Here is a 22,802-nt window from a genome sequence, read left to right on the forward strand (position 1 = left end):
CGAGGTTGAAGACGACTAAGATAAGGTTTTGGAACAGTCTGCATTGTATCAGAGAGCAAATAGAGGACTTTTGAAGGATGTTTGAGTTGTCGGAAATGCAGGATTTCCTCTTATGGACTGGATACTAGTTCCATACATGAGGCAGAATCTTACTTGGACTCAGCATGCTCTCAACGAGAAGGTTGGAGAAGTTCAGAATATTGCCAAAGAATCATTTATGCGATTGAAAGCTCGATGGAGGTGCTTGCAGAAGAGAACAGAAGTTAAGCTCCAGGACTTGCCAATCGTGCTTGGGGCATGCTGTGTACTACATAACATATGTGAAATAAGGGATGAGGGAATGAGTCCAGAGCTGAGATTCGAATTGTTTGACGATGAAGTGGTACCTGAGAATCCTGTGAGAGGGATGAAGTAAAGTTAGCTAGCAGAAGATTCGAATTCCTGATAAGGGATGAAGCTTTTTTGCAGTCAAGCATGATGTCAAATTTCTGCCGTTTTGACTGAACGGAGATTTTCGTCATTGTGCTTCGTAGATGAAAACGCAGGATTGCCCAAAAAAAGGATTGCAGATGGAAAACCCCAAAAAGTTTCTAAGAATTCATGACAAGTGCCCAAAAAGTCCTTGAATGGACCGCCGTCTACTTCAATAAGAGACAAGTTTGGAGCGGCGCTGTGATGCAGGTCCTTAATTGACATATATATTTTATTTTGAGGACTAATTTCATAGTAAAAAACTTTAAGGGACCAAATTGGTGTTAGTGAAAATGTTTAGGGACCAAATTAGCGGTTTTCCCTTTTGGGAATGAAACTATGAAAGTGTATTATTGTGTACTGATATGAATAATTGATAGATAGGTATATATTTTTAATTACTCTCTCCGTCCCATTTTGATAGTCCTGTTTCTTTTTTCACACAATTTAAGAAAAAATAGTTAAATTTGTTGGAAAAGTAAATTTAGATTGCTATTTTCCTAAAATACCCTCACATTAAATATGGTACAACTTTATGGGAACTTGAATTGATGGTAAAAAAAGAATCAACTCTCATTAAATGGGGTAGGTTTATAGTAACAACTACTTTTATTGAATAAGGGTATTTTAGGAAAATTAAAATACAATTACATTCTTCAATTGGAAAGTGGACTACAATTTGGTACAGATGAAAAAGGAATACAGGACTATCAAAGTGGGACAGAGGGAGTATTAATTAATTAAAAGCGGGTTCGGATCGAATACGGGTCGGAATGGCATATTTCGTATTTGATCCGTAATTTTATTAGATAAAACGGTTCCGGATCCGGTTTTGGGTCGCGGGTCTATATCTCATCAACCTATATAGTAAAAGCGCGAATGAGATTGCTAAGGGTGGTGGTTGTTTTGCTGACATGGCTGGGTTTCATTGGCTGGAATTTGGTCGTCAATCACGTGGGACTCGCGTGCCAAAAAATTTGTTTTAGGGCTTCCCTTGTTTTCTTTCCCCTCATTCATCTCTGCCGCTTCGTTGCTTTCCAGAGCTCCTCTCCTCTCCCCTTCCATTTTTCTTTTCTTTTCTTTTCTTTGTTCCTTTGTTCCTTCTTGTTGTTTTTATTTGGTCCTTTTTTCTCTATTTTTCCTTCCCGTTTCCCCCCTCCCCCCTTTTCCCTTTCTTCTCTTTCCTTTTTTTTTTCAATTGTATGATTCTAACTGATTTTTTTCCCTTGTTAGAGTTAGTCTGGATATGAAGCTCCTAAACGCATGAGACACAGAAATCATCTTATCTTAATTGGTAAGCTCCAATATTTCCCTAAAGTTTTACAGTTTCCTTTATTTAAAAAAGAAAGACATTTTTCCTGCTAGGATTTGTTAATCTTTCGATTAATAACCCAGAGGTCTGAAATACTATTCTTCCATCTCCTTCTTTGAACAAACAAAGAAAGCCGTAGTAAAATCTTCATTCAAAAGCAGCGAAAGTCGGAAGTATTTATAGACCCAAAAATCTACTGTTTTTTATTTTCTTGTTGTGTATCTATTTTCTGTTTGTGGGAGAAAAAGCCTTGTTGATGTCTCCTTATTTGTCTTCTGTTAAGTGACTTTCAGTTTGGCAATGTCGGATCAATGCACAGTAATGTATGACATAATGATATGCTATTTTGTTTGTTATATTCGTGGTTGCTTCTCTACGAGATCAAACACTAACGAGCTGCAGCTTTTCTGGTCAGGTTTGGCATTCCACCCACTGGACGGCATATTGCAAGCAGTACCACATGTGGTAGCTCTCTTCCTACTGCCCCATGCATTTTACTACACACATAGCCCTCTTATTCATGGAGGTTGTATGGACTGCAAACATCCATGACTGCATAAATGGTAAAGCATGGCTGTGTTTTACTCTAGCCTTCAAATTTTTGTTTCCATTTTTTTTTGTAAGAAAAGTTTCTGATTTCAGATCTCTTGCTTAGTACTTTAGTTTTATTGCTGTTAAGGATCTCATTTCTGCTGTCTATTGGACAGATAGGGATCTCATTTTTCTTTTAATAAATTGAGGGAAAAATGGAAGAAAAGTCGATGGGAAGAAGGAAAAAAGATTCAACTTTTCAAGGTTCGAATTTTTCTGTAGTTTATTTTCCAACTATTTTTCTAATTTTACGCTAAACTGGACCTTCAAGTTTCCGCTTCATTCTTTTTTTTTTTTTGGCTTTTCCATTGAAGATTATATGTTTTAATTTCTTGTTTAGTTATTTAGTTTTGTTGCTGCTAATAGTCTTATTTTCCATTTATGTCATATTTTGATTTCTGTTTAGTAGATTGAGGAAAAACGCAAGAAATATCTACAAAAAGAGATAGATTTAACTTTTTAGGCTGTGATCTTTTTTTTTTCCCAATTATCTTTGCAGCTCACCTGAAATTCAGCTTTCAAGTTATATTCTATTCATTGGTTTCACAAAGTAGCTATAGGTATTATTTCTTAGTTTTGTCTTTTATCTTTACTATTGCCTTCTTAACACGGATGGTTATGCATCCAAGTTATACATGGTACTGGGAGATCCTGTTTGAATTGTGCTTGGAATAGATGTCTTTGTCTTTACTTTTCCATTGCAGTAGTTGTGACTTTGTATTTAGAGTATGCATAGAGTGGTGTAGTTGCATTTACAAGTGTGGTTAACACTTATTGCTAAAATGCCTTGTAGGTGTCTGAGTTTTGCAGCGGAACCAAAAGTTTTTTTGCTGTAATTTGCTTCAGTCCAATATTGAGTTTTTGGTTGAGCTTACCATGTCTGGTGTATCAAATTCGAAGAAGTCCTTGCTCTACAAATTACATTTGTGCAGTGCAAGAAATTCTGATACACAATGAGGAAAAAGTGATTGCCAAAAGTGTGTATATTTGGCCATACTCTTAACTGTGATTATTTTATTTGGCTATCTCACCTTTTGTTCAATTTGTTGTATGGGTTCCAGATATTTCTTGGCTGTGAATTTTTCTTTTTGATTTTAAAAATTTTATGACTATTAGGTATCATTTGGTGATTATTTTATTTTTTGGTTTCTTTTGTGTGCATTATGACTGGTAAAGAAATAGAGGAGTTCACAAAGAGAACTACACGCAGTTGGTTTCTTCAGGTTGTTTATTGCTTGGTGTGGTTATACGGTAGTCTTTAAAAGATTTTTTTTGAGGGTTTTCTTGTCTAACTTTATATTTGTTGTGATATTGCAGGTTCAGATATGGAAAATCTTTTGCAATGTGTCTTGCCTACGGTTTTTCATATAAATACTCCGAGAAGATTATTCTCATTGCTTAAAGGGTTTGTTCTTTCCTCCCCTACCTAAACTTCTCTAGCCTTTTTTCCCTTTTTGTTCTCCGGTTTAGTTGTCTAACATTGTGGCTTGTTGTGGTTATTTTTCTCCCTTTGTAGGATAATAGGGTTGTTCTAGATCTTTTCTCTCTGCTTGATCGTCTTTAGCTCCAGAAGCAAGGAAATTTGCATAATCTATCTCCAAACTATCTGGTTCTTTGTTGCCTCTTAATCTTTATTTCCTTTCTGTATTTATTGGTTTTATTCCCCAAAAATTTTCACCTGGTTAATATCTAAATTTTGCCTATGTTGTTCCTTATTTCTTTATCCATACTTTCTCACAAAACAGATGCAGCCAAGAGAAGATCATCACCGAGAAACATTGCGGGCAATTTTGCTTCCTTGGGTTTCGTCCTTCTTCATCTCAGGTTTCCTCTATTTTATTTTTCATTTTTTTAACTTATGTACTCTTTTTTAAGTAGTTTCTATGTTACTTGTTTCTTTCTTTTGGGTCTCTAGAGCCCCATGTACAAACTTGTATGATATTTATTATTTATGGAAAAAATACTTGGTAGAGAAACTGAAGGAAAAGGTTGTCAAGAAAATCTGGAAAATGGATTTTTCATGGCTTATCTGATGGTTTTTTTTTTTCCGGGTTTGTTATGTGCAGGGGTATGTTCAATTATTGACTCACAAAGACGATCCATATGGTAACCAACCCAAAGTCTCCATTTGTGGAGATCAAATTTCATTTCAATGATTGTTAAAAACTTTAGTTATTTTTTTCGTGTCTTTATTTTTGAGAAAACTATTTTTCTTATTTTTTTCCCTTGTGAAGTTTTGGTTCTCATTTTCCGGATAGTGGATATGGTTTCTTTAAAACAAAAGAACAAAAAATATTTTTGTGTTTTCTTAGTTTTTTTTTTCAACAAACGTTGTGTTTTCTTAGTTGCTGATAAAAGCACTGGAACTGATCAAGGAGATACTCGTTTTAAGAAGAAATAATAAAATTACAGTCCTAAGCGATTGTTTTTTGGAGAAAAATTTGTGTGAGTTGCATCTATGGTTGCAGAATTAGTTATTAGAATGATTGAAAAATTGGATTTTGATCGACTCATTATAGATGGTAAGAGCTTGAAAGTAAAATTGGATTTCTACTATTGCTTTAGGTAGAATAATTTCAAATGTATTACACTGAATATGTCTGAAGATCCAAGTTTTATTTGATTTAACTGTTCCACTGATGATGCATTATCCTGTTGGGTTTAATTATTCTTGCTGGTTTTGGTTAAGATTGTCTTTGTTGCTTTTTCGGTTCTTGAGATATTCCTTTTCTTTTGTTTAGAACATTAAAAGTAGAAGTGTGAAGATGCTCATGGGTTATTTGCATTAATATCATCAAGAAATTTTGTCAGATCTCGTTGCTTTTGGTTTCTCCTGAGGTACTGTCTTGTCCTTTTACTTATTTATTTGCTTATTTTGACTTTCGGACTATTATTATAGGTTGGTATAAATTGCTTCTTCTTTTTTTTCCCAAAATTTGATGTTTCTGATCAGAATTAAGTGTTCCATAGAAATTTAAATTCCTATGATATTTTCTTGAGGATTTTTTTGTTCAAATGTTTGGTAATCGGGTTTATGACATTGCTTCTTGTCTGTAGCTTTTAACTTGGAGTTTTGTCTATAGAGAAGTTTTTTTAAACCCATCGTTCACTGCTGGATAGGTATTTGCTTTTAGCCTTTCACGGGAACGAGAGGAGAGTCTGAATGAAGCTGGAGCTCTCTGATGCTATTAGTCATTGAAAGTCTAGAATCATTTTGCTTGTGGCCAATTAGAAATACTTTTTTCTTTTCTTTGTCAATTTGTTCAATTGGCACTGGTATATGGTTTAGACTCGCTAAGTAGATTTTCTTTTTATACTGCATGTATATGCATTTTATTATTCATTTGAATAAACTGTAAAGGAAACTTATTGCTATTAAATATTCTTTTCTAGGAACTGACAACTTGATTTTTGGTTTTTATCAACTCACTTTGTGTATTTCTTCAAGCTATATTTTTTCCCCTTCTCTTCCATTGCATGTGTCTTTTTTTATTTCTATTTTCATTCTATGCAAAAGCAAGGAGCATCTTAATTCTCTTAGTAGTCTACTCATTGTATTGTCTTGTATTTCCTTGACAAATTATTCATATTCACTGCTTAATAAAACTACAAAAACAAAATGGCAAAGTTTTTGGTGTATTTTTTTGTAACTTTTCATACTTAATATTTGAATTTGAATCATTGGGCATTTCTGGGCAATCTTGAAAATTACACCGCGCATTGCGCGGTGTTCTCCTCCTAGTCTTATTAACATATCTAGTCTATTGGGGAATGCCATTGTTTTCAATTGGGTTGTGATTGCTAACGTGGCATGCTGCTATTGGCTGATTGGTGGTCGTCCGGCCGTGCGTATTTCCAATTGATGGTCGTCCGTTCCCACGCGTGAATTCTTTTGTTTGCTCAGACGTTTAGCAATCCTTTTGGCTTTTGTTTCTTTGTTTGTTGTTTGCCTGCCATTGGCCGATTGGTAGTCTTCTGGCTCGTGTCAATTCCCTCGTGTGAATTAGACGTCTATCGATTCTTTTGTTTCTTTGTTTGCTTGGAACTCTTCTACTAAAATTTGGTCCCACGTGGCTTTGATTTTTTTTTCTTTTTTCAATTGGATTGGAAGTGATTGTTAACATATTACCTGTGGGATTGTGTTAAAATTTTGCCCTTTCCCAACAATAAATTGTGTAGACAAAAAAATTGGTATCCCAATTATTTATTACAATTATCAGTGCTTTCTTTTGGTTGCCAAATAAATCGCAATTATTAATTATTGTTTTTTATTGTAATAATTGCATATGTTATGCTCTGGCTGTATTCATTATTATTATATTATCTTTTTCTTGTAATTGCTTTTGTTATGCTCCAATTGTGAAGAATTTACTCTTTATTTGATTTTCTTCCAGCGACAACCTAGCTAATCTCGTTGAAAAAATTTGTTGCTTTGTATTTTTGGTTTTTTTTTAATGAGACGGGAAGACGTTCAACTATTATTATCGAATTTTCACGACTATCTACGTAAACAATCAGCAATATGGTGCCCTTCCATTTGTGTCATTTATTATTAGGTCGCGCCACACACCGTGTTTAATTATTGATTCCCCGCTATTAATTGTTATTATTATTTATTTATTTATTTATTATTTTGGCTCCATTTTTTTTAACCCACTCAATCGCATTTACTTACCAATTTTTTACAGTTAATTGTTAATAACTAATTAATAGTGTCATTTTTTTACCCAACAAATCACGTTTAATTAATAACTTTATTGCAATTATTAACAAAAAATGAGTTTTTTTGTGCTTGTCCAAAAAATCACATTTAATTACCTTTTTTTCAAAATTTATTAAAAAATGTCCTCTTTTACTTTAGGTTGGCCAACAAATCAGGTTTAATTACAAATTTTTTGCAATTAATTTCACCGAAATTAAGTTATACTTTAGCAGTTTTATTGCTTGATAAATCACATTTAATTACCAGTTTTTATAATTATTAATATTTTTTTACCCAACAAATCACGTTTAATTACCAATTTTGTGTAGTTATTAGCTAGAATTTAGCCTCTTTTTTTCGCAGGCCAATCAAATCACATTTGGTTGTCCTTTTTAACAATTAATTGTTAATTAATTCATTAATAACGTTACTTTTTTGTTGCCTAACAAATCGCAATTAATTACCAATTTGTTGCAATTAATTAATTACAATTAATTACCAATATGTCTACCTTGCTCCAGCTTCAGAAAACGCTTCTCATTTGTCTTTTCTTCTTTGCTTTTGGTGGTCTTAATTAATTGATTCGTAATTAACTACTTTTCTAAATTAACATGCTTAATTACCAATTCTTTGCAATTGGTATTGTTTGGTTTTGCTGCATACTTTCTCGATTTCTTCATCCGCTGCTTCACACTTCTTGTCATCAGCCTCTTTTTGTTGACAGTTGATTGTACCTGAGCTGAATAATGCCTGCCTTATTTCACTATATTACCCATCCCTTCTGACTGCATTTATGCTTCCACTCAAAACCTCTTGTAGTCTTTTTGTCCTTTACTTGGGGTTATGTCTGTAAATCTGCAAAAAAAGTAACTTTTCCCCATTGTCAACCATCAGCTCTTTTGCTCCCGTTGATTGACATACTGTTTTGTGTTTTGCATTTGCACAATAGTTATGCAGTTTCTCTGGTTTTTCACACCAGATTTTCTACTGACCATCATCATGATCAGTGGTAACGGTGTATCTACTGCTTTCTTTTCACTATTCTATTGCTGTTGTTTCTTTGCTAAACAGAAAGACCTACCTCATAAGTCATAAGTATTATTCTTCATTTTTCTTTAGCTATTCTGAACCTTCCTTTTTCCCAATTTATTAGTTTGGTTTTAGTTTGCGCTGGTGTTGCCGTTACTGCTTCCTGGTGAGCATGTTGGTTTTACACTTCGCTTTCCTTTGTTTTTCTCTAATTCTTGAAATATTTCGAAATTGCTGTCATACTGCTTTGTTTCTTATTTCTTGCTTGCTGCTCTGTTTTCTCAAGCACTGGTTTGACCATTTTAATTTTTTTCTGTCCCTTCTAAATTATTATCACCGAATCAGCTTCTCTTTTCACTCTCCTGTTTTTTGTCACCTTTCTTATTATCTTTTACATGATCGTGGTTTCTTTGATAGCTTCTGCTATTATTCAGTTCTGCGCAGAAAATCAGAGTACCGGACGTCCGAAACTACCAACGGCTAGTTGACTCTCCAGCTACCTTCTATCCGTTGACAGCATTAATTGAAGAATTCTTTGGTCTCCTATAAATAGAGATTCGTCAACTCTTAAGAACTACTTTTACACATTAAGTCTACATCAGATCTTGAGTGATTCAAGTGCAAAAATACTCCAAAAAGAAGATTTGTACTCTTAGTTGTGTAATCTTCATTTAACTTTTCAAGTGTGATTCTATTTCTTCAATAGTATAGCTTTGTGAGGGTTATCCAAGTGATTGTAAAACTTCCTTACTTGATCGAGTGAGACTTGAGGCAAAGAGGAAGTGATCCTTCCTTTGTACACAAGAGATTGGTTGAAAGTTGATCAACTTAAAGAAGTTTGGTGTATAAAGTGATATTCAAACTTAGTCAAGTTTGAAACTTGGTTTGCCATTCCATTCCTTTATTTACTGCTTTGAAATATATATTGCTTACTTCTTTTACTCACATTTTACTTGTGCTAGTCCATTAATTGTTTCTCTGTGAGGCTCTTTAGAAAAAGAAAGCAAGTTCGAAAAAAAAGGTGACTCATATCTTGGCTAGTTTTTTTTTTAATTTACCTAATTCACCCCCCTCTTAGGTTGTCTTCGATCCATACACGTAGTGTAAACAAATAAAACTAACATTTACTATTATCCACCATCTTAATAATAAAACGTGAGTAGACGTTTGGTATTAATAAAAAAGTGTCATTATTTGTTATTCAAAAAATATCATTCCAACATTTATCATTATCCACCATCATATAATGTGAAAAATCTTCCACTTTTACATAACTATCACGACTCTTAACTAATCCATCAATGAACATTGCATTACCTTCCAAAAATCTCTCTAAATAATTTTTATTCTATATCTTTTTTTATTATTTACATGTTTCTATATGTGTGCCTCATGCACTAGTATACATTAAAATTCTAAAAGTTTACACCAAATCTAATAAGAATTACATCAACCAAACAAAGTCCGACAAAACCCAACTAGACCCATCTCATCATGGTGGAGGTAAGGAATATGAAATTTTTCTTATTTATTGAGTTGCTCCATTATTATTTTGTCTTATCATTAAATTGATAGAAATATGTTAACATGTTCCAAATATATATTTAATGCCTTGTTCATATTATTAATTTTTTAATCCAACTAATTCAATTATTCCCCTAATTATGGTTAAAATTTGTAATTCAATACTTTTTATCTCTTTTATGAACCAATGCCTAATGATTGATCATACTATTTATTTAAGTTTTTGATGATTATCTATGAATATGTGCGTGTGTGTGTGAAAGAAAGAGAAAAAAAAATGCAAAAAGTAGAATATTGTTGCAATAGAAAATGCTTTGCAAAAGAAAACAAAGAGAGAGAGAGAGATATATAGATATATATATATATATATATATATATATATATATATATATATATATATAAAGAAGGTTATATTATATGTCATCATCTTGGCCATTTCTAATATTGTAATATTGGAGTTTGTATAACTTTCTTAGAACATTTGAAGTAGTGATAGAGTTTCCAGCTTTTTCATAAAATATTAATATTGCCACGAAAATTGTCATTTATAGTGAAAGCATTAAAAGAGAACAAAAACTAGTGTGATGATTGTAAAATAGAAGAGTTCTCAATGGACATTTTATTGCTAATTCTTTTTCAAATTGTAAGTAGAGAACTCAACGATAAATTTTATCGCAATATATAATGTAGATAGTTCCATGTTTTGATATTATGCAAACCCCCCCCCCACGAACTATATACCTAATTGTAGTTTACCCCCAAACTATAATAATAGGTATTTTGTTCCCTTAAATTATATGTTTGAACAATACTACCCTTATTATTTTAAATTTTTTTCTTTTTTCTCTAATCTTTTTTTTTTTCAATTTTTCCCTTTTCTCCCATTTCTATTTCCTTTTATTTTCTTCTTTTTTCTCCTTCTCTCATGGAACTAGCCAATGTTTCCCTCCAATGTTAAAAGACCTACATCAAAATTTTTAATATTTTTTGAACTATATTTTTAATTCATTTATTTGTTAAATTCATTCTTAATAATTCATCATAAATTCTTTGTTATTACAAAATATATATGTAGCTTATATCGTAAAGTATACTAATCCAGTAATTCAACAATTTAAGTACTTATAAACCAATTAGAATTTATAATTACTCAACTATTTATAACAAAAGTAACTTACTATGTATCACGTAAGAAAGAAAAGTTAACAATTGTTAATTGAAATGAAATAAAAAGATAAGAATAAATAACAATAGTAATTCATTTTTTATTTGTTATTAATACTATTAATAATTGATTAATCAATATCTCGATTTTGTTCTTATATATTTGAATAGTTCGATTTCTTAAATGATATTGACTTCAACATTTGGGGAAAAAAAAGTCTTCTATACCATAGATTTGTTTTATAAAATATTGACATGAGAAATTAAGAAATAAATAAAATTTGATTAATCTAGTATGCTAATTTAAACAATGCTTAAAGAAAATAAAGAGGAAGAATCTAAAACGAAAATGACAGGGAATAATGGAAAATAACATACTTAAGATAAAAGGGGCAGATTTGTCCAACTATGTCATGAAAGGGGGCAAAGCACCTACAAAAATAGTTTGGGGGGTAAACTACAACAAGGTTTACCGCTATATGATTAAAAGAACTAGAAGTAACTGCGACATAATAATTGCACATCCGAAGCATAAAAGAAGAGAAAATACTCTTGTATCAGTCTTCAGCTAATGCCAAAACATTTTAGCCTTGTGAAAGATGAGTCACAGTGTAAAAAGGCCCTTTTAGGGTGCACTTCCTTTTCACGACCATAACATAATTGCATACAGAAGACATACAATAGGAAATACTAGGGTGAAAAATGTACAATAAAATCGATCCACCACATGTCCTGAGTCTTCAGCTTTCTCTCGAACATTTTATGCTTCTGAAAGATGGAAAGCCATACTATAAAGAGGCTACATGGCGACAAATAGACTATGTGAAAGTGTATGTAGAACAAAATTCAACTATAATTATATGGAAAAAAATGTCTGTGCAAAGATAGCTCAGCCATAAATAAGCTTTAGTCTTCAGCTTTTAGTCACACATCTTAGCATCGTGCAAGATGAGACAGGGCATAGAGAGCCTTAGTAGCAAGCTCCATCGTTTTGTACCATAACTTGATTTTAGACAATATAAAGTATCAACTACTATTACTGGAAAAACTAGAGTCAACGAAACATAGCGCAGCCTCAATTAATCTTGAGTGCAAGGAAATTCAGAATCAGTAATGTCTCACTAGTCCAATTATTCTTAAATGATTTTTCTAAAGCATTATCACTCCCCAACTGTCCCTCCATTAGGCAGGAATCTGGTGGCCCAAACAAAAGTTTGGGATCCAATTTGGAGTTCTTTAATTGTAAAAGAAAAAAGTGTTATTTGTTGCATTTAATCATCCTTTGAGCCAGTGATCCTTCAGTCTGACAAAGCAAAGCACATTGGTTCCCTTGCCCTGATGAAATATGTAGTTCTGGACATAAACCCAATATATTCAAATTCTGGAATGGATTGAAATTATCATCTTTTCTTGTTGTAATAGTAAAGGCACCACAAGTGTGAGGTGACCAAATATGCATGTCAGAGAGAGAGAGAGAGGCAGACAGCACATTTTCTTATGCAACCAAAAAGAACAGTGATCACACTATTCCCCAGAAAACAAAAAAAAAATAAAAAACACTTACCTTGTAAACGTTTCCGGTGTGCAGCTTCTTTCATTGCTTTCAATTCCGCCTGTATTGATAATAACCTTTCTAGCAATAATACGATTGGAAAGGAGAAAGTACATTGAGATTGCCAAGATCACTGCAAAAAATGTACCTTGAATTCCTCTTGTTCCTCTTTGAGCTTTATTTTCTCATCCAATGCTTTTCGCTATAAAAAAGATGATGAAGTGGAAACAAAAGACAATATCAAATCTTCTTCACGTAAAGTTACATGCAGTAGAAAATACAAAGTCCTGAAACTACATCAGATAAAAAGATATATATATACACGTGCAAGGTTCTTCTCAAAAATAATTCGCACAACTTATGAAACACAGTAGAAGCAACCATTGACGTTTATCAGCTATCTCATCCCTATTACTGTCAATGAAATTTTCACTCATTGGCAAAGGCGCTTAGTTAGATGTATTCAAAAAAATGACAGATTGAAAAAATCAAAACTTCTAGCAAGTAAAAGAGTGTTACAAGGTGCAAGAAAAAAAAAGTTAAGTTTCGTAATAGTTCCCCTTATTTTTCCTTCAACGAAAACTTTGGGCCAAATGCTCCATCAAAACCACATCACTGAAAAATCATCACATAGCTGAAGCAGAACGCCATGGAGAGCAAGAGTGAGAGGAAAAGACAGAGATCGTGTAGAATGTAACAAAAAGTAAGTAATAGAATAAAATTCTCTTGAAGCACTACTATTGTACAACACTCACTTTATCTGGATCCTGCAAGTCTTTAAAAGCCTTGTTTAACTTCACAAATGCTTGGTGGGCCTGTGGATGAGAGCATTTGTCCGGATGTACCATGAGGGACAATTTCCAGTACCTACAAGGAGAAAAAAGAAGACCAGTTGACATATAAAACAAGTCAAAACAATCAAATTTGTCAATCTCAGACATCTAGGAGTGGACAATCCAGCATGCATTTGCAGAAATGCAAACCAAGACCCCATCCTGCAACCCCTCCAACCCTCCCCGCACCACAAAACAAAACAAAAAAGAAAAAAAAGTCAAGAGAACCTCCCATGCCAAGATCTATACAAGAGGCATAATTATACTGCCTCGCAATACCATATTTTCTGCATAAAAGGATAAGTTCAACAAGGATAACTATCTCCACATCATGAAAGTTGTTGTCTTGATGAGGCGGAAGCACAAAACAAATCAAAAAACTTCAATCGTGTCAAAGTTATAGGTTTCTTAAGGGAAAAAAAATGCAGGGAGAAGGGAGAGGGGAGGGAGTTCATGCCGAAGACAAACTTTATATGCCTGCTGTCCGGTCTAGTTGCGGTCAAATCTGCAACCTAACCCACAATCAAATCGTAGAGAGGGAAAAAGTGGAGGAGGAAAAGAGAGGAGAAGGAAGAGGGAGGAGGAGGAAGGGAGATAGTGGAGGTGGAGGAGTGAAAGGGGGGAATGGTGGCAGTAATGGCCAGTGGTGGTGGGTGGAAGAAAAAAGAGATGGTAGGGGTATTTATTTTATTTTGTTATTTTTTGGTTAGATGTATTTTGAAATTTTGTGTTTCTGGAGTTATTTTTGAAATTATTTTTAGAGTTTGTTATTGTAAACTTTACGGACAAAAATAATTTGTAGGAAAAACAATGAATCCATACACAACTGAAAGTTAAAAACACACAAAAAACAATGATGCCAAACACAGCCTTAAAAGCTTTTCAAGTTCCTTTAGATTGTGTGGATGATTTGAGAGGTCTTTGAATTTGTAATCTACCATGGTAGATTACAAATTCAAAGACCTCTCAAATCATCCAAACAACATAGACAAAATTTTTTAATGAATTTCACATTATTCTTGAAATCTCCCATCCAAATACAACCAAAAGTTAACTTTGTGGTCATGCGAATCTTTCATTCTTTCTCGACTCCTTTCTTCTAGAGACAAGTTTTGTGACGCAAGTAAAGAATCTTTATCCTAAGGTCACGTTCTTTTGGTAGCTCCCTTACATCATTGATTGAGGTTTCAAAAGTTCTCAAAGTCATTAGTTTGTCTTTTTGCAAATTTCGGCAGAAGAAAACTTTCCACGCTTTCATACTCGTAAGCAACTTTAATTGTTGACTAGAAAATGAAAGTAAATCTTAGCCAGACATCAGAGAACCTGTACATGCACCTGCCGAGAATCCAAAGAAGTGCAAATTGTGTTGAAAAGGACAATTGCCCAAGATTGAAAATGACTTAGATTACTGGCCAGAACATTCGAGTCTGTAAATTTGCTATACTTGTCTTTAAAAAAAAAAGAATAAAAGGAAAAATATGCTGTTTAGGAGCAGAAGTCTGCTGGATATATTTCCGTGATTGTTCTGGATGAAGGTGGGATGAGCTCGTTCATTTGGGATTCAATCATTTAGTTCCAGTCAAGAATGTCCATTACTACATACAATTATTCTGGGTAATTTCCCCGCCACACTAAGATAATTACATGGGACTCGTAGTCTCAGTTAAAATTCACACCAAATATGATATAGTACTCAAGATATATTGGATATTTTCATTTATCAAGAACAAATAGAATTTTGCCCGTACCTTGGCACAGTCTTTTTTTTTTATTTATTGTGAATTTATATAAATATGAATAATTTAAATACAAAAATTAACAATAATCCTACATGTTCGGTCATATTAACTTAAAAAATTAATATATTCTAAATGTTCAATTATTTATTAATTTTAAAAAGTTTGTTTATATATTTTCACTATAATATGAAAGTATACATCAAATGATGTACCCCATATAAAAAACTTGGTAGATATGCTTTTTTTTATAAATATTCTTTTAGATAATTTAAATTCTTATAATGACCATAAACTTAGAACTATAGATTCATATTTAATTAAGTAGAAAAGGTCCAGCAATCCATTTTTTTTCATTAATAAATATTCAGTTTCCAACAATCTTGGTAAATCTGTCAGTGTAATAGTTAATTCTCTTTTTTACACTAAGTTAATTCAAAATTAAGGAAAAAGATGATGAACAATTTGAATACTAATTAACGATATAGTGGTGAAAGGAAGTAATTTATGCGATATATAAGATTTCAATAACTGTGATTTGAAAAAGGTTTTACTATAGTTATATGTAATAATTTGATAGAAAGCAGATATTATTAAGATAAGATTAGTTATTTTTTAAAGTTATTTTAAAATTAGAGATAATTTTTAAATATATAATACAACCCAAATAGGATTCAACATGAGTGAAATCTAAGTAACCCATAATCCGTCGTACAAACTAACCCTATTAGTAATAGGATGAACACTAACATATAGTTAGACAAATCAAATATTAACTGACTGCAACACAATGTTATTGCAAACTAACCTATAAATGATGAAATGAACACTGACAAACAAATGAATGAAACACATACATAATGAAATTTGAATCTAAGATCTTTAATTCATAATGCCTCAACCTTAGTTAAGTGAGGAACTCTTAATTAAATGCTCATATTAAGAGCATAATTCCTGTTACTTTAAGCCATAGTTATTAAATATGACCCGATAAAGAATCTAGCAAAGGATTGGATCAATGGGTCACTGGTTGAATTGATGGGTACTAATTTAATATTTATAAATACAAAATAGTAATTTTAGTACACATAAAATAGCTAATAAAGTGCTTTTAGTTATTAGTTATTATATTTAGAAAGATATGTAATGAACATATAAATATTAATAGAAGATTTAATTTCATTTTGTCATACTTTTACATAAATAAATAATATAGTGAAATACAAACAAAATTTTTCACTTGTTTCCAAAGATATAGCATTACTTTTTATTATTTTATTTTTGTTTAAAAATAAAATAATTCTTTAACTACTCAAATATGTCAGTTTGAAATTTAAAAAGAATTAATTGTATAGTAAAGAAGTAAACAAGTTTATTTAAAAAATACTTAGTTATCAAATAAAAATTAAGCAAGTGATAAAGTATGATGCACATTTAAATGAAGATCCAACATATAAATATTGTCAAAACCATATACACACTTTATTTCAAAAACAAAGACCCAGTTATTTAAAAGAAAAATCGAGTCAACTAAAAAATTGAATGGAATTTCAATTCGACCAGCGAGTCAAATGAGTTTGATTGGGTTTGAGTGGGCCACCTCCTTGTGCAATAAAACTAGAGACCCAATCCGACCTGATGCTAGAGTTATCACTTATAAGGCTGATCCGTTCGACCATTGGGTCGGATCGAGTTTAATAACTATGATTTAAACTGTGTGTCTTCTTTGTGAGGATCTCAAAATTGCATTAATTTCAGAAAATTAAAATCAAAATATTATTCAAATGTTGAAATTATTAAATAATATGTATTTATATTTAATAATGCGTATTTATATTATTAATGATGTTTTCACTTATATAAATGTTACATTTTAAATTACATGAATTTTTAAAAATTTATTTGACAGTTCGCGTTCGGCTAAGCATTAGGGTGAATATTTGCGCACTGACGCGCAATATAGCCCTAAGTTGAAATGTAGGGTATGTAGAGGTTATAAAAATGTACAACTAAGTTGAGGAAATGTTAAATGGGGAATTCCTACCAGTAGATAAAATTCTCGCGCGTAAACGCGATTCAATTCAAAATTTCCCCACCCTTAATAGCAGGCCCAAAAGTCAACAAACCTATACCTTTAGCTTACCTTCATTTTCAACCCATCTTATCCCAACTTTCATGTTCATATCTGCCCTCCAAATTCTGATCTTCGGGTGCAAGAAAGAAACAGGAGCCGCTGCTCTTCCACAGCTTCCACCGATCCTCCATCTTCACCAACCTTCAACTCCTACCTTCACCTTCCATTTCCAGCATCAACCTTCACTCTTTGCTGTTGCCTCGATCGAGCAAGAGGAAGGAGAAGATCGTTGTTGCTACTGCTACTCTCGCTGCTCCTGCCGCTGCTACTACTGCTGGGTTGTTCGGACCAGGGTGAAGGAGAAAAAAATAGCTTCCTTTTTTCTTCCTTCCACCAACCACAGAACCACCCCAAGCTCACCAAAAACCCCAGAACCCCAGCCCTCTTCATCTTCGGTCGTTGCTGTGCTGCTGTGGTGACAGGTCAGACAAGCGGAAAAACAGAGTGCAAGGGTGCCGACTGACTTCTTTGATTCTAAGAGCAAACTTGGGGAACTAGGCACTTCATTTAGCAAGAAAACAACCACCTGAAGATAACCCAAAAACTTCCGCCTAGCACTTAGCAGGATTTCAGATTTTTGTAGCTTTTGGTTCTTGAAATTTTAGCTTGCGTTGGTGAAACTTGTTGGGTTGCTGATCCTCTAAGCTAATGATTGATGAAGCTAGAGGTGTTTTATGTGTTTATATGTGTGTTTTGTGGTGGTTAAATGTTGGGGAAATTTTTAAGAATGAAAATGGGGTGCTGGCCGGATGAGGAAGCAATTTTCCAGCTTTGTTACCAGTTGTTGTTTTGCAATTTTTACTTAGGTAATGAACTCGATTGCTTGTTGGGAGGATAGACTAATTAGTTGTGATTGTTATGGACTTAAAGTATGAGTTATAAGTTCAGAATGGTTGAGCAAATTTCTGCTCTGCTATAGCCGCACAAACAGGCTTGATTTTCTTCCATTTTTACCCGAATTTTTGAGCTGGATTTTGTGAAGTTATTGAGCTATTTAAATCATGTATATGTTCACCTATATGTGTAGAGTAGTTTTGGTGAAAATGCAGCTTTGGTACAATGGGAAATTTCATTGAAAATCAAAGAGAAAAATGCCCTTGAGCTGTCCGAAAAAATTCTGGAAATTTCCAGATTTTTGGGCGAATTTTGGGGTTTGATTTTGACAAGTTTTTGAACCATTTGAGCTGTAAACATGTTAACCTATATGTGAAGTATTGTTTGGGTAAAAATGTAGCTTTTGTGTAGTTGAAAAAAATTTTGGACAAATTGAAGAGAAAATGGACTACTTTGTACCGAATGCACTTGGAAATTTGTCCAGCTTTGCATGAGACATGTTGAATGATTTTCACGTTAACATGAACCCAATTTGACTTGTGTTTAGTTAAGGGGTGTGTATAGCTCTATTTGGGACAAAAATCTAGTAGAGTTTACGCCCAAAAAGTGGACCAAAATTTTATTCTTCACGAGGCTACCCAAAACAGAAATTTTGTTTGAAATTAGAAATGATTTTGACGTTTGGATTTCGTTTTAGTTAAATGTGGACTAAATTTGTCCCGAAAATGTTTTCTATCATTAACCTTTGTTACTAGGTCCACTTCGAGTTAATAACCTTGAATTTTATTAGACCAAATGCCCTATTTCGAGAAATATGCCAAATTTGAAAATTTTCTTGAAAACTCAAGTTTTTGCATTCATGAAAATCCTTGAACCAAGTTGGTCAATGGAATTTGGCAAACTTAAGGAGTTTCTATTTTATAGAAATTCCAACGACTAGTTTTACTTGGTTTAGATGATTTCCTCTTAAAGGAATTTCCCAAGATATTTTTGGGGAAAATTAGAAGGGAAAATTCCTCTAAATGGTTAAACGTGATTTTTCTCAACTTGTGACACCAAAGTGGTGTTAATTGCTTATATGACTCTAGAACTTGGTCATTGGAATATTTGACGAATTTAGCAAGTTTTTGGTTTTAAAGAAACCTCAAAATTTAATTTCACTCGAAATTTGTGGATTTCACTTTGAGAGAACAATTAATGCTAGTTTGGGATTTTTGAGTGAAATTAAATGCTAGTTGACTCGTGTTAAATTCGCCAACTCAAAAGTAGAAATTTATGTGAATTATTTGTATGATTTTAGGAGTTGGTGAAGAGCACAATCTCGATCAAAGTTTGGAATTCTAGACTCTTCACTTGAGGTGAGTGTCTCTTGCATGAATCATGTTTAACTGCTAGTTGAACTACTTGTTAAAAGTACTTGTTAGAGATATCATGAAATATTATATGCTATGTGATTGCGTGAAATGCCATAAGTACAAGTGTTGCAAGGTCGATTGGAGCGTGGTCTCGTCGACTAAATAAACCAAATAGATGCACGTACCACGCTCTATAAGAGTGGGAGGTACCTCTCTGCAGTCTTGGTAAAAGTGCTTGCAAAATTCGTGTTGGAGTCGGGCCCGAAAATAAGGGGGAAGTCGTTGCTAGGAGACGTGTAGATTAGGGAAAATGTCTACATGGAGATTAGGTAGTGAAAGTCGACGGAATGTCAACTACTATAAATTACCTGATCAAGCGCGAGGACTTTGGCTCCTGAGAGCCCCGTATCCTTTTCTTGTCATGTTATTTCGTTTTCCTAAATTGTTAATTGCTTACTTGTCCATTTGTACTTGTTAAATTGCCCTATGTGAATTGCATGTTACGAGGCACCACTGACCTATTGGCTCATCCCTTCCAATTTGTTTTCCTTGACAGGTTCTAAAATGCATGAAATCTTGGAGAACTAGAAAAGAAATGTTATATTTTGAATGCCCACTTTTGTAATTGTACTTTGGGAGATACTTTAATATCTTTTGGATGATTTTTTTTTTTCTTTTTTTGTGCCTTTGGGAAAATGTGAATCCTGAGATGCTTCTGTGCCCTGGATTAGGAACTGTAAATTGTAAATTAAGTATTTTAAGCTCAACATTTTCGTGGGTACTTGGAATTGTATTTTTGGGCTGTATAAGTTGAATTGTATGATTTATTTAAGTACCTAGCTTACTCGAGAAGTAAGGTTTATTTTCGATTTATGTTTGGTGAAATTAGTTGCTAGAGTGAGTGAGTCCTGACGAGAGTTAGGCAGGCGACCCACCAACCCTTTGGTTCGTCTTAGGGGAAAGTGGGGCCGCCACAGGTGGTATTAGAGCGTTAGGTTAGAATGTATTTGGGAGAATTGTTAGGTATTTTATTTCTAGGAATAGGAATGAGATATTTAGGTGTCTTTAAGTGTAATTGATTAGGTTAATGGTGCTAAGGTCTAACTTTAAAAGTTTTGACTGTTTTGTAGGTATGGAGAACCCTAACAGGAATGGACATGCTGCTAATGGTAACGAGCACGCGAATGGTCACGCGCCGCCTCTTAGGCCTATTTCTTACCGAGTTCTGGGTGGTGGAGCTTGCCTCCAGTACTCGCCCGTCACCCGAGTCCCTAGGTGTGACTGTAGGTTGACTTTCTCCTACCCCAACCGCTTAGTTCTGACTATAGACGATGAGCGTCGCCAGTTGGTGAATTTCAACCTGACTCTGATTTAGGACATGGATGAGTTAGGTGCCATGGTGACTCATCTGCAGAATAGGGTAACAGAGCTGACTGGACGGGTGATAGAGGAGAGAGCTAGGGCTGAGGCAGACCGTGAGGAGCTGCAGAGAGCGAGGGACAGCCTGGCTAGGATGAGAGACATGGTTCGTGAGCGAGCCTCTGGGATACTAGCGGATGCTACCATGCTGGTGGATGAGGTGATGGACGAGGTCTTAGAGGTAGCTCCTAATACTGAGGAGGATCCAGAGGAGGACTCGGAGGAGGATCCAGAAGAGGATCCTGATGAGGGGAATCCATCTGATGGTCCCGCTGAGGACTAGGCTTAGTTAAACTTTCTTTTGACTTGTAATCTATAAACATTGGTTGGGATGGTGCTAACTCTTGGGCCATTGTATTTTTGTAACTGTATGGCTTGCTTTTTATGGTGTTGCACTTCTTTTGATTATGAATGACTGGTTGCACCTTGTAGCACCTTTGTGCTATATTTTTGTAAAATCCCAACGAAATGCTAATTGTAGGAATTTCGAATATTAATATATGTGTTAGTTGTGGTTATTTTTATCGCCCTCAAGTTGATCTTCATTTGGCATGATTTTCTGCTTTGTTTCTCAATTTTTTATAATTTTCCTGCTTTGCTCTTTAAACTTTGCGTAAATTTCTGCATACTTACTTCTTCTCTTGCATTAGGCATAACTAGGTATGGATCCACGTGGTAGAGGCCGAGGCTGAAGTCGAGGTCGACGTCGAGGGAGACGGGCTGAACCCCGTCGTGATCAAGGCGGCGATAGAGCGTCGGAAGTGAACCAAAATCGGGGACACGAGGGCGGGGGCGGAGATCAAATGGCCACCGCTATTAATAGGATAATCGAAGTGCTAGAGCGTTTGACGGACCGTCAAGGTCCTGGACCAGTGCATCAACAATCTGGTGGGCAGGTAGATACTGAAAATAGGGCCTTGAAGAGGTTCCTGAAGTTTGGGCCACCTAAGTTTCAAGGTGGGCCAGAGCCTGAAATAGCTGAGGGATGGTGAGAGAGAATATCTGATATTTCTGCCACCTTGGATTACACTGAGACGCAGAAGGTGACTTTTGCGTCATTTCAATTTGAGGGAGCTACACGCTCTTGGTGGAATCTAATTAAGGATAAGTGGGATAGAGATCGTACCCCTAGTACTTGGACAAATTTCACTCGTGAGTTTAATGCCAAATTTCTTCCACCTCTAGTACAAGAGAAAAGGGAGGATGACTTTATTAAGTGCAAACAAGGGGTCATGAGTGTAGCAGAGTATGAGACCAACTTCACTAAATTAACCCGATATGCCACTGACCTGATAGCCACTGAGCAGAGACGCATTAGGAGATTTGTGCAAGGGCTCAATATGGAGATTCAAGAGGGGCTAGCAACTGCTCAAATTAACACGTATAGTGATGCCGTTGAGAAAGCTCAGAGGTTTGAGACGGCTAGAGCCCAATCTAGGTCATTCTTTGCTAGGAAAAGGAATGCCCCTAGTGGTAACAAGGACCCAATTTCTACAAGTGCCCCACCGTCCAAGATGGGTAGAGGAACTGGGGTAGTGAATATCCCTAGTGCATCGAGAGGTGCTTTAACAAGGGGTGCTGGAGCTAGAGGCTCTGGGGCGAGAGTATCTGGAGTGAGAGGAGGTCAAAGTGGAAGGGGACCCCCTAGGAGTGCTCCACAAGGTGTACAAGTGTCAACCCCTCAGATAACCTGTGGTTACTGTGAAAAAGCCAATCATACTACAAATGAGTGCTGGAGAAAGGATGACAAGTGCCTCAAGTGTGGAAGTACTGAGTACCAAACTGCTAATTGTTCTAGGATTTCCGAGAATGGGGAAAGCTAAGGAGGTGCCATAAGTTCTAGGCAAACTACTTCTGGAGGGAGTCGGCCAAAGGTTCCGGCCAGGGTTTATGCCCTAGATAGTCAACTTGTACCTGACCCTTCGAAGGTAGTCGAAGGTGCACTTCCAATCTTTCATCGATTAGCTAAGGTTTTAATTGATGCCGGTGCGACTCATTCGTTTGTTAATCATGCTTTTATCTTAGGAATTAAAGTTAAGAGACATAATGGGGGCTATTCTTTAAGTCAATCTCATTATGTTGAGAAAGTTTTGAACAAGTATCAACATTTGAAGATAAAAGAAGTAAGCACTCCTTATGATCCTAA

The 22,802-nt window shown here is 34.6% G+C and overlaps 1 protein-coding gene and 1 long non-coding RNA gene across 6 annotated transcripts; one reads left to right on the forward strand and one right to left on the reverse strand.

The window, feature by feature from the left end:
• Positions 1-1,463: 1,463 nt before the first annotated feature.
• On the forward strand, positions 1,464-5,770 carry LOC113695524 (uncharacterized). 5 transcript variants are annotated; one of them, XR_011817163.1, is made up of 12 exons: positions 1,464-1,765; positions 2,199-2,346; positions 2,491-2,578; positions 2,874-2,934; positions 3,168-3,351; positions 3,551-3,597; positions 3,692-3,779; positions 3,891-3,983; positions 4,120-4,198; positions 4,441-4,480; positions 5,116-5,212; positions 5,495-5,770. It is a non-coding gene; the product is annotated as an uncharacterized lncRNA (long non-coding RNA). The 5 variants fall into 5 exon arrangements; XR_011817162.1 differs by lacking the exon at positions 2,874-2,934 and having other exon boundaries at positions 1,465-1,765; XR_011817164.1 differs by lacking the exons at positions 2,874-2,934; positions 3,168-3,351 and having other exon boundaries at positions 1,466-1,765.
• Positions 5,771-11,325: 5,555 nt separating this feature from the next.
• Positions 11,326-13,818, reverse strand: LOC113697469 (uncharacterized). Its single transcript, XM_027217100.2, has 4 exons — positions 13,101-13,818; positions 12,494-12,547; positions 12,358-12,406; positions 11,326-11,561 (listed from the first exon to the last, which is right to left on the reverse strand). Exons 1-4 carry the CDS (start codon positions 13,284-13,286, stop codon positions 11,554-11,556), a joined length of 297 nt encoding a protein of 98 aa, XP_027072901.1. The 5' UTR covers positions 13,287-13,818; the 3' UTR covers positions 11,326-11,553.
• Positions 13,819-22,802: the final 8,984 nt, after the last annotated feature.

This window comes from Coffea arabica, chromosome 6e (genome assembly GCF_036785885.1).
Source record: "Coffea arabica cultivar ET-39 chromosome 6e, Coffea Arabica ET-39 HiFi, whole genome shotgun sequence".
In the NCBI taxonomy this organism is placed as follows: domain Eukaryota; kingdom Viridiplantae; phylum Streptophyta; class Magnoliopsida; order Gentianales; family Rubiaceae; genus Coffea; species Coffea arabica.

Bases quoted from the DNA above. Each gene is read 5' to 3' on its own strand.
- LOC113697469 (XM_027217100.2), bottom strand. From the start codon at position 13,286: ATGTCTGAGATTGACAAATTTGATTGTTTTGACTTGTTTTATATGTCA. The intron at 12,548-13,100 runs GTGAGTGTTGTA...TCTTTTTTATAG, and splicing joins ACTTGCAGGATCCAGATAAA to CGAAAAGCATTGGATGAGAA. The intron at 12,407-12,493 runs GTACATTTTTTG...TTATCAATACAG, and splicing joins AGGAACAAGAGGAATTCAAG to GCGGAATTGAAAGCAATGAA.